This window comes from Jaculus jaculus, chromosome 11, assembly GCF_020740685.1.
Source record: "Jaculus jaculus isolate mJacJac1 chromosome 11, mJacJac1.mat.Y.cur, whole genome shotgun sequence".
Lineage (NCBI taxonomy): Eukaryota > Metazoa > Chordata > Mammalia > Rodentia > Dipodidae > Jaculus > Jaculus jaculus.
Window position 1 is genome coordinate 110,639,604 of NC_059112.1, and position 17,673 is coordinate 110,657,276.

At 45.2% G+C, this 17,673-nt stretch overlaps 1 protein-coding gene across 1 annotated transcript in view; it reads right to left on the minus strand.

The window, feature by feature from the left end:
* The window catches only part of Pdpk1 (3-phosphoinositide dependent protein kinase 1), a 97,336-nt gene that overhangs the window by 51,072 nt on the left and 28,591 nt on the right, over positions 1 to 17,673 (minus strand). Inside the window, exon 2 of the mRNA XM_045130132.1 lies at positions 6,946 to 7,215. Coding sequence (XP_044986067.1) covers positions 6,946 to 7,215 — 270 coding nt within the window. The remainder of the gene's footprint in view (positions 1 to 6,945; positions 7,216 to 17,673) is intronic.

Here is a 17,673-nt window from a genome sequence, read left to right on the forward strand (position 1 = left end):
CCTAACAAGTACATCAGGAAGCCACTGCTCATGTTAATATGTTCTAAAGGCTAACAGTTAACCTAACAGTAAACATAGGAATCATGCCATTGTTTTCTGAGGGTTCATGACTAAGCTAGTGGCCAGGAATTTCACAGTGCAATAAACACCTGTAATCATAGAATTTCTGAGCCTGAGTCAGGAAGATTACAAATTGCAGGTAAGCCTGGGATACTACATAAAACCTAGTCTCATCTCTAGCCCCCTGAAGTGAAGTTGTTTATTAAATTTCCAAATATCATTACACACAGCTATTGAGACTTGCTTTAAAAAATCTCAATGGGCCAGGTATGGTGGTGCATTCTTTTAATCCCAGCACTCAGGAGGCAGAGGTAGGAGGATCGCTGTGAGTTTGAGGCCAGCCTGGGACTACAGAGGGTGTTCCAGGTTAGCCTGGATTAAATACCCTACCTCAGAAAACACCTGAAGGATGGGCTGGAGAGATGGCTTAGTAGTTAAGGCACTTCCCTGCAAAGCCAAAGGATCCCAGTTTGATTCTCCAGGACCCACGTAAGCCAGATGCACAAGCGGGGGGGCATGCATCTGGAGTTCATTTGCAGTGGCTGGAGACCCTGGTGCACCCATTCTCTCCCTCCCTGTCTCTCTCTCTCTCTCTTTCTCTCACGTGCTCTCTCTGCCTCTTTCTCTCTCTCTCAAATAAATAAAATATATTAAAAAGCTGTGGCTATTGTGAATAAACTTAAAAAGTAAAAGAACGAATGAACGAACGAACGAACAAACTGAAGGCTGGGTGTGGTGGTACATGCCTTTAATCCCAGACTCGGGAAGAGAGGTAGGAGGATCGATGTGAGTTTGAGGCCACCCTAAGAATACATAGTGCATTCCAGTTGAGCCTGGGCTAGAGCAAGACCCTATCTTGAAAAAGCCAATAGATGAGTAAATAAATAAGTAATAAAAATGAATAAAAACTTCAAGGGCTGGAGAAAAGGCTCAGTAATTAAGGGACTTGCCTGCAAAGCCTAATGACCCAGGTTCCATTACCCAGGACCCACATAAAGCAAGATGCACAGAGTGGTGCATGCATCTGGAGTTTGCAGTGGCTGGTGTCTTATATTCTCCTTGCAAATAAATAAATAAAATTTTTTTTAAAAAATCCCAGCACTTTAGGGGTTCAAGGAGAGACAGGGCTACAGAGTAAGTTCCAAGTCAGCCAAGGATAGAGTGGAACCCTGTCTCAGAAAACAAAAATAGGGCTGGGGAGAAGGCTTGGTGGTTAAGGCGCTTGCCTGCAAAGCCAAAGGACTCAGGTTCAATTCCCCAGGACACACATAAGCCAGATGCACAAAATGGCACATGCATCTGGAGTTTATCTGCAGTGGCTGGAAGTCCTGATGCACCCATTATCTCTCTCTCTTTCTTTCCCTCTCTCAAATAAATAAATAAACAAGCTGGATGTGGTGGCACACACCTTTAGGCAGAGGTAGGTGGATCACAGGGAGTTCAAGGCCACCCTGAGACTACATAGTGAATTCCAGGTCAGCCTCAGCTAGAGTGAGACCCTACCTCGAAAAACCAAAAAAATAAAACAAAGCCAGGCATGGTGGCACATGCCTTTAATCCCAGCACTCAGGAGGAAGGAGGCAGAGGTAAGAGGATCATTGGCAGTTTGAGGCCAGCCTGAGACTACATGGTGAATTCCAGGTCACCTGAGCTACAGCAAGACCCTACCTCGAAAAACCAAAAACAGCAGTAATAGTAATAAGAACTTCAAGAATATATCTTTTCAGTATGGACCCATTGCAAAAAGCTGCCATTTACTTAGACTTTTCCAAATAACTGTTGCCACACACATTTGATGGCATAAATACATGGTTATAATAGGTACACAGAATTAAACCAACACAGGAATAAACCACCCTTTTAGAATGCTCCTATGTAAAACACACCTGAACCTACATGCAGGATTCACTTTAGGGTACAGAAGGCCCACTCAATGCAGCATCCCCACAGGGAGAGACCAATTCATACTAGCAAACCATGGACACACATGAGGCACCAAAGTAGGAACAGATGACAAGCCCAAGATTTTGCCAAAGTATGCTCATGGCAGCTTTGCCATAGGAGCTTTGCATCAACATGGATGAAACATGCAAATTATCTCCTGACACTCTCACCTGTAGAGTAATGGCCTGAGGAGCAAAGAACAGATAAAACCCATCCCTGGAAAATCTCTGGGACTGTTGGGAAGACTTTCAGAAAGCAACACGGCAGGGCCACCTAGCCCCAGGTTGTAAGTCACAGCCTGTGACAGAACTCCTCAGAATAAGCCTGGAAAAGCACTGTGAAGGCCACTGCTATCAGGAACAGGTTAAATGTGCTCAGGTGGGAAGATCTCAAAGAAGCATATTGTATATGGATGGCTCCTAGCTGCTGGGGTGAGGGGAAGGGGCCACAGCAGGGCATTCCTCTGTAGGTTATGTATCACACTCCTTCATAAGCACATATAGTAGCTTCATTAATGGGAAAAGGGAAGGAGGAGTCATTGGCGAATGCCACCAATCAAGGGAATCCCTCCTGAGAAGCAGGTTTCCCACAGGAACAAAGGGGGTCTTCTCCCAAAGAATCAGCTGAGCGTACTACGCCATGTTTCCAGGATGGGATGGGGAAGGGTGTCCTCAGGGGCGGGCTATGTAGCACCAGTGCTCAGCTCTGCCAAGTCAGTTCCCTGCTCAGCCTGGTAACTGTGTGCCATTTATCTCTCCTGGAAATCTTTACTTCAGGAATGAAGAGAAAAAAAAGAGGTAACACCTAATTTGAGGTCCAGGACTACAGATCCCAAGGGGCCAGGAAGAAGTCTGCAGCATGCAGGCAAATTACAGCTCAGTTTCAAAACTGCACAGAGGCAGGGCATGGTGGCGCATGCCTTTAATCCCTGCACTCGGGAGGCAAGGTAGGAGGATTACCATGAGTTCAAGGCCACAATGAGACTACATAGTGAATTTCAGGTCAGCCTGACTAGAGTGAGACCTTACCCTGAACAACCAAAAAAAAAAAAAAAGAAAGAAAGAAAGAAAAACTGCACAGGGTTAGGACAACAGCACCACCCAGGAAAGATGGTACCTCATTTACATCCCTGCAGAGAGAATATAAAGGATGAGCCCAGCGTGGTGGCAGACACCTTTAATCCCAGCACTCAGGAGGCAGAGGTAGGAGGATCACCATGAGTTCGAGGCCACCCTGAGACTACACAGTGAATTCCAGGTCAGCCTGAGCTAGAAAGACCCTGCCTTGAAAAAACCAAAAATTAATAAATAAACAAAAATAAATAAAAAATAAGCTGAGTGTGGTGGCACACACTTTTAATCCCAGCACTTGGAAGGCAGAAGTAGGATAATCACTGTGAGTTTGAAGCCAGCCTGAGACTGCATACAGAATTCCAGGCTAGCCTGGGCTACAGTGAATCCCCACCTCAAAAAAAAAAAAAAAAATCTGGGCTAGAGAGATGGTTTCGCAGTTAAGGCACTTGCCTGCAAAGTCAAAGGACCCAGGTTCAATTCCTCAGGACCCATGTAAGTCATATGCACAAGGTGGTGCATGCATCTGGAGTTCATTTGCAGCAGCTGGATGCCCTGGCGCACCCATTCTCTGCCTCTTTTTCCCTCTCTCTCTCAAATAAATAAAAATAAAATATTAAAAAGACAAATCAAAAAGTACATGGCTTTCACCATCTGTGCCTCTCTCTAATAAGTAAAATAAAAATGTTTGTAATAATTTATTTTTATTTATTTGACAGAGAGAAAGAGGGAGGAGAGAGAGAATGGATGCACAAGGGGCTCCAGCCACTGCAAACAAATTCCAGATGCATGTGTCACCTTGTGCACCTGGCTAATGTGGGTTTTGGGGAATCAAACCTGGATTCTTTGGCATTGCAGGCAAACACCTTAACTACTACGCCATCCTTCCAGCCCTAAGATAATTTAAAAAAAAAAAAAATGACTGGAGGGCTGGAGGGATGGCTTAGAGGCTAAGCGCTTTCCTGTGAAGCTTAAGGACCCCGGTTTGAAGCTCAATTCCCTAGGACCCATATTAGCCAAATGCAGAAGGGGCCACACGCATATGGAGTTCGTTTGCAGAGGCTGGAGGCCCTGGCACACCCATTCTCTCTAACTGCCTCATTCTCTGTCTGTCGCTCTCAAATAAATAAATGAACAAAAAAAAAAAAAAAACCTGGGGTTACAGATATGTGTGGTCACACTTAGCCTTAAAAAAAAAAAAAAAAGGCTGGAAGCTGCCTTTAACCCCAGGATGACTTTAACCCCAACACTTGGGAGGCAGAGGTAGGAGGATCACTGTGAGTCTGAGGTCTGCCTGGGCTAGAGTGAGACCCTATCTGGAAAAGCCCCCCCCCCAAAAAAAGGCTGGAGAGATGCTTAGTGGTTAAAGGTGCTTGCCAGTGAAGCCTAAGGACCCAGCTTCAAGTCCCCAGTACCTACATAAGCCAAGTGCACAAGGTGGCACATGCATCTGGAGTTCATTTGCAGTGGGTAGAGACCCTGGCATGCCCATATTGTCATTCTCTCTCTCCCTCCTTCTTTCTCTCTGTCTACCTCTGTTTCTCTCTCTAATAAAAAAAATAAATATTTTTTAAATAATAATTTTAAAAATTTTACAAGTACATGGGCTTTAAATGTGGCATAAATTAAAACAAATATTGTGAACACAAGCAAGGTAATAGTTCATGTTATCCATATTAAAAACTTTCATTCGGGAGGCAGAGGTAGGAGGAAAAAAAAAAAAATACTTTCATGCCTGGTGTGTTGGTGTACACCTTTAATCCCACCACTTGGGAGGCAGAGATAGGAGGATCGCCAAGAGTTCAAGGCCACCCTGACACTACATAGTGAATTCCAGGTCAGCCTGAGCTAGAGTGAGACCATACCTCGAAACACCAAAAAAAAAACAAAAAAAAAAAAAACCTTTCATACCTATATAAAAGAGAAAAGGAAAACAAATTTCATATATAGATTCTTTACAAAGGTCAAGTTTAAGAAAGTCTACTGTGGCTGGGTGTGGTAGTGCACACCTTTAATCCCAGCACTTGGGAAAAAGACAGAAGAGGACTGCCATGAGTTCGAGACCTGCCTGAGACGACATAGTAAATTCCAGGGAGAAGGGAAGGAGAAAGGAAAGGGAGAGGGGAAGGGAAGGGAGGATTGGTGTGGTAGTACAGGAACTCCCCCAAAGTGAGTTGCCTCCAGGGCTACCCTGGAGCCTCCATCTCAGACTGAAGGCCAAGCACTGAGGTCACAGGAAATCTGTTTTAGTGCCGGCTGTTTTGGATTGAGAATGTGCCTTAGGCCACAGCTCCTCCAAATGGTCAAAACCCTGAGCCCACTGCAGCCACTTAGCCTCATAGGCCCTACCTCAGCAAAGGGGTTGTTGCTTTCAGTAGTCAGTTCTTTGCTTGCAGAGGAAAACATGAGCCAGGGAACGCAGAGTATGGCTTGATAGCACTGAGGCAAACAAAAATCAGACATAAAGAAGGACAAAAATCTCCAAAAAGATACTAACACTGATAAATCTAAGGGACTGAAAACCTTCTCAGGATTGTTCAGTAAGAAAGGAAGACAGAGGCAGAAGGATCGTAATGAGTTTGAGGCCAGCCTGAAAATACAGAGTGAGTTCTAGGTCAGCCTGGGCTAGAATGAGACCCTACCTCGAAAAACAAAAACAAAAACAGAAGGGAAGGAGGAAGGGAGGGAGGGAGGAAGGAAGGAAGGAAGCTGGAAGAAGTCATTCTACATGTAGTTCAATGGGAGAAAGAGATACTACCAGTGAAGATACTCAACAGTGGACACTGAAAGCCTTATAATTGGCCAGCCAGGCCAAATGAGCCAATGGGTGCAACAATGACACATCTGTCATTGTGGAAACCAACTGCCCTCCAATGGGACTGGAGGCCTGCTCCATGGGAGGGAATACATCCCTGATACTGAAAACTTAAAACAGGGTAGTCATGAGCCCTAGGGGTGTAACATCTGCTGATAAATGTATATACTATGCTTATTGAACTGCCCAGTAAGCACTTCTCTATATTAACGCGACTCTCACTTTGGGTAGAGAATCTTCTCTTTTCAGATGTCAGTGACCTTGGGACGACTCAGAAGGTAACATAGTGCTGGAAAGAAGTGACTGGAGTACTGAGTAACATCTCAATCACATCTTCCAAGGGTCAGGGTCTAATGCAGAAGAAGTGGTGGAAAGAATGTGAGAGCCAAAGGATGGGTAGGACTCCTTACAACGTGCTCCCTCCAGACATAAAATGGCCTGGATATCCATGACCTCATAGTGCCCGACACTACCTACACAAGACCATAAAAGAGGAGGAAAAGATCATAACATCAAAACAAAAGAGAGACTTATTGAGATGGGGAGGGAATATGATGGAGAATGGAATTTCAAAGGGGAAAGTGGGGGGAGGGTATTACCATGGGATATTTTTTATAATCATGGAAAATGTTAATAAAAATTGGGGAAACACACACACCCAAAAAAAAATAACACAAATCAACAGATGCTTTTTTTTTCTGAGCTAGGATCTCATGTTGTTTCTTGTCAGGCAGGCCTAAGCTCCTGCCCTCAAACCCTAATACCTCAGCCCCCTATATGCAGGAAAAGATTCATGCCACCATGACCAACAAGACTTTGTTCTAAGCTTTCATCTACAAAATCAGATTTAGGTAGGTATTTAGTCATGCTCCTCACACAGTGCGCTGGAGGGAGTCCACCCTCTCCAAGATTCCAGTGGTTTTCATAGTAAGAGGCACCCATTTCCTGGGAAGAACACTGCCTTGAGGTGGGTATCTTAGCTCCAAGCCTACAACCACCAGGGATCACAAAAGAATCACATGTGTTGAACAAGTAGCAGCAGCAGCACATACTCACTGTCGAAAAAGAGCCCTCGCCAAGTATTTTCCCAAACTTGAAGTCTTCAGGCCGTTTCTTGCGAGGCTGTGGTGGTGGTGGCTGAGCAGGATGCTGTAGCGAAGTGGTACTTGGCCGGGACTCAGCTGCGGTGCCATCCATGGTGGGTCCCTGCCTGCTGACACCACTAGGAATGCCGGAGGCCACACCGGACTCAGTCTGGGACCTCACCATTGATGGGGACGGGCAGGCACATAGTACCACACTGGATTGGATAGGAACGGTGTCATACTGTAGAAAACACAGAGGAAAGAGGTAAGATGAAGAGGCTAGCCTGTCCAGAGCACACAGACACAAGGACCCAAGGGCAAGCATCCCACTGTGACACTGTTGAGGAAAAGACAGCCCATTTGACCTTCAGTTGGCCACTTGGGGCTACAGTCCTCCTCTCTTCTATGGCTCACATCCAGACAGCAGGCCACACCTCTACCTCAGCATTGCAAGAGTCTCCAACCAATCCCCCAAGGCCAAGCTAAGGCAATGAGAGAGCACTGTGCATTTATGATTATGGAGAAGAGTAGACAAGAGAGATGACAGTATTTTTACGAGACACAGACACCCAATGCTGGCAAAACGATGATAAAGTAAGTGTACTCACACAACTGTTGTTAGAATGTTTTTGGAGAGCAATTTGGCAATTGTCAACAAAGTGGCTAGAGAACAGTTGTCAATGAGACAGAAATATGAAAGATGAAGGGAAATGCACAGTTAAGAATGGAAGCAGGGCTGGAGAGATGGCTTAGCGGTTAAGCGCTTGCCTGTGAAGCCTAAGGACCCCGGTTCAAGGCTCGATTCCCCAGGACCCACGTTAGCCAGATGCACAAGGGGCGCACGCGTCTGGAGTTCGTTTGCAGTGGCCAGAGGCCCTGGCGTGCCCATTCTCTCTCTCTCTGTCTCTCTCAAATAAATAAATAAACAAAAAAATTTAAAAAAAAAAAAAAGAATGGAAGCAAGCTGGGCATGGTGGCACATGCCTTTAATCCGAGTACTCGGGAGGCAGAGGTAGGAGGATTGCCATGAGTTCAAGGCCAGCCTGAGACTCCATAGTGAATTCCAGGTAAACCTGGGCTACACAATGAGACCCTACTTTGAAAAACCCCCCCCAAAAAAAATTTTGATATTTTAAATTTATTTGTTATTTATTGACAGAGAGATAGAGAGAGAGAGAGAGAGAGAGAGAATGGGTGCACCAGGGCCTCTAGCCACTGCAAACGAACTCCAGATGTGTACAGATGCACGTGTGCCATGGTGTGCGTGGTCAGAGGCCAAGCCTTAAGGTGTCAGTCCTCTCCTTACATCTAGTTTGTTGCAGGGTCAATCTTATTTACCATTGGAATGACCATACTTTGGGAGCCTCCTGGTTCCGCTACCTGTGCATTGGGATTACAGATGTATGTGGCACTTTGTGTCTGACTTTATGGAGATGCTGGGGATCAAACTTGAGTCAGCAGACTTGTGGAGCAAGAGCCTTTATCCATTGAACCATCTCCCTAGCCTCCATACTAAATTATTTTGTTGTTGTTTTTCAAGGTAGGTTCTCACTGTAACCCAGGCTGACCTGGAATTCACTATGGAGTCTCAGGGTGGCCTCGAACTCACGGCAGTCCTCCTACCTCTGCCTCCCAAGTGCTGGGATTAAAGGCATGTGCCACCCCACCTAGCTCATATTAAAATTTGTAATGCCTTGTCAGACTGGACAGCACTTTGTAAGGGGACTAAAGCCTGTGCTTATACTTGCTTCTGTTCTGAGAGGTGGTGCATTACAGAACAGAGCTCTGGAAGAGCCTGTGAAAGTCTTGTGGGGTGTCTGAGTTTCTGGGCAGACTAGGTTCTCAGCAGGAACTGCTGACTCCTGGGCCTGGTCTTGCTTTGTTGTGGAAGTCCTCTTCATCCTAGGATGTTTAGATTCACAGCTTCTTTATCCCTGGATGTTAGGAATGTTTCTCCCTTTCCCATTTCTCTCTTCCTTTTTGGTTTTCTGAAGTAGGGTCTCACTCTAGCCCAGGCTGACCTGGAATTCACCATGAAGTCTAGTCTCCAGCTGGCCTGGAACTCACAGTGATTCTATCTTGGCCTTTGGAGTGCTCAGATTAATGGTATGCCCCACCACGCCCAGCTTCCCTCTCCTATTTCTGTCATCCAAAAATGTCTCCAGCTATTACCAAGTCTCACCCCACTTGAGAGCCCTTGGGATAGAAGTTTAGAAGATGTGTACCTGAGGTGGAGCTTGGGGGGGGGGGGGCTGATGAAAGATGTGTCCTTTCTGAAGGACTGAGCTGTAGCTTGGCCCTGGGCCTGGTAGCTCTCAGGATGAAAGACAGTCTCAGCACCATACCCATGAGCTCAGTGCTTATGGACTTGGCATGTGTGCTGTCCTTAGTGAAAGAACAAGTCAGAGGTGACCAGCTGTTTGGGGTTTGGGGCTTGAAGCCCACTGCGTTGAGACTGGTCCATGTCAGGTGACATCTCTGATGCTTGTACTCTGCAGTTAAAAATGGCTAGTTGGCAATGTCTTATCTGTGGCTGTCTTTCTGACTGAATTGGGTCTCACTCTGCCACTCCCTAACAAACACCACTAGTGACAACAAAATGCAGTTTCTGTTCTTTAAGTTTCAGTTCTCATGGCTCCTCCTTTTCACATAACCTGCTCTGGTGAGCTGGGTGTTTTCTGTGGCACATACTGTCCTATGTGTGGACAGGTGTTGAGATGAAGCTGACAGGGTTTGTGCCTGTCACTTCCGTGTTCCACCTGAGTCAGTACTGCCTGGTGTCTTGGGGTCAGCAGGGGGTAGGCTAAACTCTGTCAAGACATTCCTATAGTTTCCAGCAAGCTGGACACTGGCCAACAGCTGCCATGGGGACCAGGAGGTACTGGCCATGGCACAACTGGTGCCTACACAAGGGCCTGGCAGAGTCCAAATCAGGTGAAAACCTGTCCTTCGGGGAGGTCAATCAATGCTCTCCTGTGAGGTTGCTCTGCAGACCTTTACTGTACCATGGAAATCACTCAGATGGGAAGAGAAGAAAGCTCCCCAGATAGGTGCCAATAAACCACAGGACCACGGGTCTGCCTCCAGTAGTTTGCCGCCCAGGGGATTCTCTCAAGGGCCAGAACTCCTGTTAAAATTAGCAGTCAGAAAGTTTAAACTAAAGATAGCTTTTCTTAGTAAGTGCTTCTGAAGGCAGCATAAACACTCTGCTGTTTTGTGTCCCTCAACGAGTATTTGATATCAGGATCACCTGTCCCAGAATTGCCAGTTTCATGGGGGATGTCAGACTCAGGTTTTTTGGGCCCCCTTGCCTCTGTCCACACGTATGCCTGCTTGCTGCCTGTGGTGCCGTCTCAGTCATCACAGCTCTTTGTTTGGAAACTTCAATCTATCTCTATCCAGGCAGATAGATAGATGATTGATAGACAGATTGTGCACCATGGCTTCCAGCCACTGCAAACGAACTACAGCCAAATGCACCACCTTGTGCATCTGGCTTATGAGGATCCTGGGGAATTGAACCTGGGTCCTTTGGCTTTGCAGGCAAGTGTATAAACACTAAGCCAAAAAAAAAAAAAAAAATCATCAATATATTACTAAAGGAAATCTCAAACATAAATTTTTTTGATGGGTTTTTTTGTCTTGTTTTGTTTTTCCAGGTAGGATTTCACTCTAGCCCATACTGACTTTGTAGTCTCAGGGTGGCCTTGAACTCAAGGCAATCCTCCTACCTGTGCCTCCCAAGTGCTAGGATTAAAGGCCTGTACTACCATGCCCGGCCTATGTTAATGATTTTTAAGGAGACTACATGTTCCCTGGTGTCTAAATTGAGGCTACTTTTGCTAGCTGTGCCATGGTTGACCACTAGTTCTGCACACCCTATTGGTTATACTTGTTAGCCACCAAGGCTGGCCTCGACTCCCTCTGCCAGTGGAGAAGCAGCTACAGTGGACAGTTACCACTCTCTCACACATATACCCTTTCCATTGTCTCCTTCATTCTGGCTTGGCAGAAGGCAAACTTAGGTGAGGCCTGGTTAGGTTCCTATGTAGATCTGACTTTTACACATTTGATTGGACAGAATGATGGATTGCCTCTCCTTCCCCTGACTGACCAAGTTCTGGCTCCTCTTCTGGAGTATTTATGAAAGCGGTAAGGCACATTTGTTGCCAAGTCAGGGGAACTTTGAAGAAAATAGCAGTTTTCCACAAGTAAGTAGCGCTCTTTTTGGGTGCTTAGACTAGTTAAGAGATTCTGGACCCCTAAGTATCCCACGGTGGGCCTTATACTCAGGAAAAGGCTCTAGTTGTTGAATTTTGGAACTCTGATAAAAGAGATCATGGCAGGCTGGGGATGCAGTTCAGTGGTGGTAGAGTGCTTCTATGCACAGGGCCGTGTGTTTGAGTCATGGGCATTTTCAGTAAGTCCAGCAGTCTAGAGGGCACTAGTTTCAGGGCTGCCAAAGCTGCTAATTACTTGCCCTAGTAGCTGAGTCAGCTTCTTGGGCACATGGAACTTCTCCATGGAGAAGCCATATGCCTGCCTCCCTTTTCACCATCACAATGTCTGCAGCCTTTAGCTTCGAGTTATATTTATTTATTTGGTTTGTATTGTTTTTGAAGTAGGGTCTCGCTCTAGCCCAGGCTGACCTGGAATTCACTATGTAGTCTCAGCAGGGCCTTGAATTCACAGCAATCCTCCTACCTTGCTTCCTCAGTGTTGGGATTAAAGGCGTGTGCCACCGTGCCCAGCCAAGTTACATTTATTTGAGTTTTACTGCTGCTCTATTAATAATGTGACATAGGTAACAGTCCATAATCCCACTTCACATTTTGTCATTCTATATGTCTCTTCTATAAAGCCAGTACACTCACCTTTTCTCAATGTTAGTATTCAGTCAATTTTGTATTCTATTAAACATAATAATTCCAAGTGACTTCAAACTTCAAAAAAAAAAGTTGCCAAGAGTACAGAAAATTCTAATGTACTTTTAACCCAGCTTGACCAATTGTGTCCCATGTACCTACAGCCTTTATATCTATTCCTAAGGCTGCATATTCCATTGTGTATATACCCTAGTGTGTCTATCACTTCTTTCTTTTTTTGAATATTTTTCAACAACTTTTTTAAATTTTTTTTTATTTATTTGAGAGAGAAAGAATGGGCATGGCAGGGCCTCCAGCTCCTGCAAATGAAGTCAATGCATGCATTTGTGCAACTGGCTTACATGGGTCCAGGGGAATTGAACCTAGGTCCTTTGGCTTTGCAGGCAAGTGCCTGAACTGCTAACCCATCTCCCCAGCCCAACCACTTCTTTCTTGAGAGCATCTAGACAGATCTCAGCTTTTTCTGAGAATACCAAAAGCTATAGTGGAATTAACTTTTTTTTTTTTTTTCCGGGGCTGGAGGGATGGCTTAGCAGTTAAGATGCTTTCCTGCAAAGCCTAGGGACCCAGGATTGATTCCCCAGAACCCACGTAAGCCAGATGCACAAAGTGGCACATGCATCTGGAGTTTGTCTGCAGTGGCTAGAAGCCCTGGCACACCCATTGTCTACTGGCCTCCCTCCCCACCTCTCCAACAAAAAGTATTTTTTTTAATTTGTATTTATTTATTTATTTATTTATTGGGGGTGGGGAGAATGAGGCAGATAGAGAATGCCAGGGCCTCCAGCCACTGCAAAGGAACTCCAGACGCATGCAGCCACCTTGTGCATCCAGCTTATGTGGGTCCTGGGGAATCGAACCTGGGTCCTCTGGTTTTCTAGACAAGTGCCTTAACTACTAAGCCACTTATCCAGCCCTAATAAAAAAAAATTTTTTTTCTTTTTTTTTTCTTTTTTGTATTTTTTTTCCTTTTTTTTTAATATTTTTTAATATTTTTAATAAACTTTTTCCAGATGATTCTGTGGATGGTACTCAGGGGCGTGTGTATTCTAGATAAATGCACTACCATTCTTTACCCCCTATAATATTTTCTGTGCATTTTTCTTTTGTGCATATGGCTTTACATGGTGTGGTGGTTTGATTCAGGTGTCCCCCATAAACTTAGGTATTCTGAATGCTAGGTTCCCAGCTGATGGATATTTGGGAATTAATGCCTCCTGGAGGGAGTGTATTGTTGGGGGCGGGCTTATGGGCTTTATAGCCAGTTTCCCCATGCCAATGTTTGGCACGCTCTCCTGTTGCTGTGGTCCACCTTATGTTGGCCAGGGGATGATGCCCACCCTCTGCTCATGCCATTGTTTTCCCCTGCCATCGTGGAGCTTCCCCTCGAGCCTTTAAGCTAAAATAAACCTCTTTTTCCCAGAAGCTGCTCTTGGTTGGGTGATTTCTACCAGCAATGTGAACCGGACTGCAACAGTAAAGTGGTACCGAGGAGTGGGATTGCTGCTGGACACGTGACTGTGTGGCTTTGGCCTTTTTGAGCTGATTTTTAAGAGGAATGTGAGAGGAGTTGAAACCTTGGCCTAAGAGATGCCTTGCAGTGCGGTAAGTACAGCTTGATGGACTAATCTGGTCAGAGCTGAAAGACCCAAAGGCAGTAAGAACTATGGACTGTGAGGTTTGGCTTTATGAGGGTGAGAAAGAGCTTTGCTTGGACTGGGCTAGCAGTTTGTGTGAGAATCTTGCTCTTGTGCCCATGTCCTGAGAAGTTGTGTGGGGTTGCTTTGTGTAGAAATGAACTGGTGTGTGCAGAGGGATATGGCACAGAAAGAAAAATCTTTGGGTGAACTGTTGCCCGTTCAGCTGCAACTGAGAGATTACAACCTTTGAGACTGGGCTAGCTGACCTGCGCTGGGGCAACAAGAAGAATGTCAACTCTTTTGAAGGGGTCTAAGTGCTCAAGGAGTGTCCTGTTCTTCAAAGTCAGCTTTATTCCCCCCTGGATTAACAAATTGGCACCCTACCTGTTATCGTGGAGTATAAGAAATGCTGGGAAGAGGGTCATTAAGTTTGCAATACGGTCTTGTGTTTTGGAAATGGCCATGGGCAGTGTGAAGTGGGTTTGCTGGTTGCCTGCATAGAGACTTCATGGGGCCATGAAAATGAACCGTGGCTTGCAGTGGAGACCCAGTGGAGATGCCGGGACCATGAGATAGCTGCTGAGGAGCTGCCAGCCCCGATGAAGTTATCCAGGACTGTGAGTAGCCTAGCTGGAGGGGCAGAATTGGAATGCCAGAGACTTGTTGCTGGTTAGAATTATCGGGCTTGAAGATTTGTCACTGGTTAAGAGTTGCTGGACTTGAAGCTACAGAGTTTGATGTTTGCCCTGGTTGTTTTAAATCTTGTATTGGTTGAATATTTCTTTGCTATGCCCAATGCCATCTTTTGCAGTGTGAATATTTATTCTGTGCCATTATGGGTTTTCTGAGGTTATTTTTTGGTATTACGGCTCAGTTAAAAGATCTTGGACTATGGGGATGTATGAACATCATTGGGATTGATAAAAACTATGGGGACTTTTAAAGTCAGACTGAATGCGTTGTATTTTACATCATGTATGGATATCAGTTTATGGGGGCCGGGGGTGGAATGTGGTCGTTTGTTTCAGGTGTCCCCCATAAACTTAGGTGTTCTGAATGCTAGGTACCCAGGTGATGGATATTTGCCTCCTGGAGGGAGTGTATTGTTGGGGGTGGGCTTATGGGCATTATAGCCAGTTTCCCCATGACAGTGTTTGGCACACCCTCCTGTTGCTGTGGTCCACCTTAAGTGGCCAGAGGGTGATGTCCACCTTCTGCTCATGCTATTGTTTTCCCATGCCATCATTTTCCCCTGCCATTGTGAAGCTTCCCCTCGAGCCTGTAAACCAAAATAAATCTTTTTCCCAGAAGCTGCTCTTGGTTGGGTGATTTCTACCAGCAATGAGAACCAGACTGCAACACATGGGTACTGGAGAATTTAACCTGGGCCATCAGACTTTGCAAGCAAGCACCTTTAGTCACTTAGTCAGCTCCCCAGCCTGTTGTATTTTTATTCTGTAGTATTTCTTAATCTTGTATTTCCTTCCATTTATGTGTGCGCGCACGTGCGCGTGCACGCGCATGCACACATGCTTACATATATGTGTGTATGGGTACATCAGGGTCTCTTGCCAATGCAAACAAATGCTTGTCTGCCTTCACATGGCTGGCTGAGGAATTGTCCCATGGGCCCAGCAGGCTTTGCAAGCACATACCTTTAACTTCTTAATCATCTTCCCAGCCCCTGAATCTTGTCTAAAAGTACTATTGACTCATTTTCTTAGGGCGAGTTTCTAAAAGAGTCAGAAGGTAATTTATGTATGTACAGAGTTTTATGTATGAGAAATTCTAGGCTAGTATTGGAATTTCCCCCTTTTCTGCACATACATATGCGTGGTGTGTGGGCAGATGTGCACATCTCATGTGTGTGTGTATGGAGGCCAGAAGAGAACATCAGGTGTCCTTGTATTGTGCATCCTCATATTTCTTTCCTTGAGACAAGGTCTCTCCCTCAATCTAGAGCTGCTGTCCATCAGTGAGCCTCAGTGATACTCTGGTCACTGTCCCAACAACTTGGGGGTTACAGACATTGTATGACCATGGTCAGCTTTTTACATGGGTCCTGGGGCAATGAATTTGGCAGTCTCTTACCTAACAGTCTCACACTTAAGTGGCAAGTGCTTTTGACCTCTAAGTCCTATCTCTAGCCCCAGAGCTTTCTTTTTTGTTCATCTTAATACATATGCTAAAAATGGCCATTGAGACTTTAGGCACATGAGAAAGTGAAAACTTGACTTCCCCTTGGGATTCTCTGAGGTCCATATTATAGTCAGTTCGCCATATTTCATTGTTTAATGTATGTTTGGTCAGTTCCTTCATTTGTTGGCACAAATTCTTTTGTTGGGGGGGGTGTTGAGAAAGGATCTCACTCTGGCCCAGGCTGACCTGGAATTAACTATGTAGTCTCAGGGTGGTCTCGAACTCATGGAGATACTCCTACCTCTGCCTCCCAAAGGCTGGGATTAAAGGCGTGTGCCACCACACCCACCTTCTTCTTCTTCTTCTTCTTTTTTTTTTTTTCAAGGTAGGGTCTCACACTAGCTAAGGCTGACTTTGAGGTCATAATGATCCTCCTAACTCTTCCTCCTGAGTGCTGGGTCTAAAGGTGTGTGCCACCATGCCTGGCATATTCTTTATGTTTAAAAAAAAATTTTGAAGCACCTCAAAAAAAAAAAAAACTTGCTTTTTCGAGTTAGGGTCTAACTCTGGCCCAGGCTGACCTGGAATTCACTATGTAGTCTCAGGCTGGTCTCGAACTCACAGTGATCCTACCTTTGCCTCTCAAGTACTGGGATTAAAGGTGTGCACCACCACAATGGGCTCTCATATTCTTTTATTTATTTATTTATTTTTTGAGAGATAGAGAAAAAAAAAAAAAAAAACGGATGTGCCAGTACCTCCAGCCACTGAAAATGAACTCCAGAGACATAAGCAACACCTTGTGCATCTGACTTAACATGGGTCCTGGGGAATCAAACCTAGGTCCTTTGGCTTTTCAGGCAAGAGCTCTAACCACTAAACCATCTCTCAAGCCCTCACATATTATTTTTTAAATAAAATTTTTATTTTCAAGGAGAAAAAATGAGTGCACCAGGGCTTCTTGACCCTGCAAGTTAATTCCAGATGCATGCCCTACCACTCTGTACATCTGACTTTACGTGGTATTGGAGAACCAAGCATCTTTAACCTCTGAGCTATTTTCCCAGCTTTTTTATACATATTCTTCCTGCTTAGTCTGTAACGACCTTAACAGATCTGTCAGAAGGAAAAGCCTGTCTCTCATAGCCATGAGACAGGTATTGAGTTACTGATGGCTACTTAGCTGAAGTCCATGGGAGTATGCTTCTAGCTGCCCAGCTCTCCAAAGGCAGCATTCTGCAGGAACCCAATCTCACCCAGTGTACTGAGAGTAAGCCCGTGTGCTCGCTGGTACTCATCTGATGCTCCCCTTCTGCACCTCTGAATTTGTCATGTTTAGGTCACAGGATGTTCTATCTAGATCTCTCTAGATCTCTGTTTTTCTCCTTGGTATGTATTTTGCAATCCTAAGATGAGTAGCTCTCATGGCTCTTCTCCTTGGCAATTGAGCTTTCTTTCATTCAAGCTCATTTTTCCGTTGTGTGCCCACCAGTCCTTCTGTGCTTGGTACAGTCACTGTGTTTCTAGAACCCTGGCTTCTTCATGGCTCACTCTGGGTATTCTTCCCTGTTTATGTGGGAAGACATATACACACAATTCAAAAAGCAGCTGTGTATTGCACTTATTAGTTAACATGAATTAACAAAGCTGCCCATTTAGTCTGTTCAGTCCATACTTCTATCTTTAGGCTTTTTAACCACCTTTGCATGTCATTATGGACTGCTGTCTTTTTTGAGGTTCAGCTTGTTTTTAGTGTTTGAATGGGCTACTGATGCCATGGCAGGGTGCTGTCCTGGTCTCCTGTCATGCAGGACAGGTGGGGTGGTTTCAGAGCCAACGTTCCAGGACAAGTTAAGTGCAGCCCGAGTTACCTGGGTACCCTGAGTTCATTTTAATTTTCTTTTATAGTTGGGACAGTGTCACCACTGTGAAGACATGCCATGGGCAGAGCTCAGAAGGCTTCTATGGGTGTCGTTACAATATGTATCTACTGCTGATTTAGCTTTGAATACTCAAATCCTTCCTCAGGGCCCA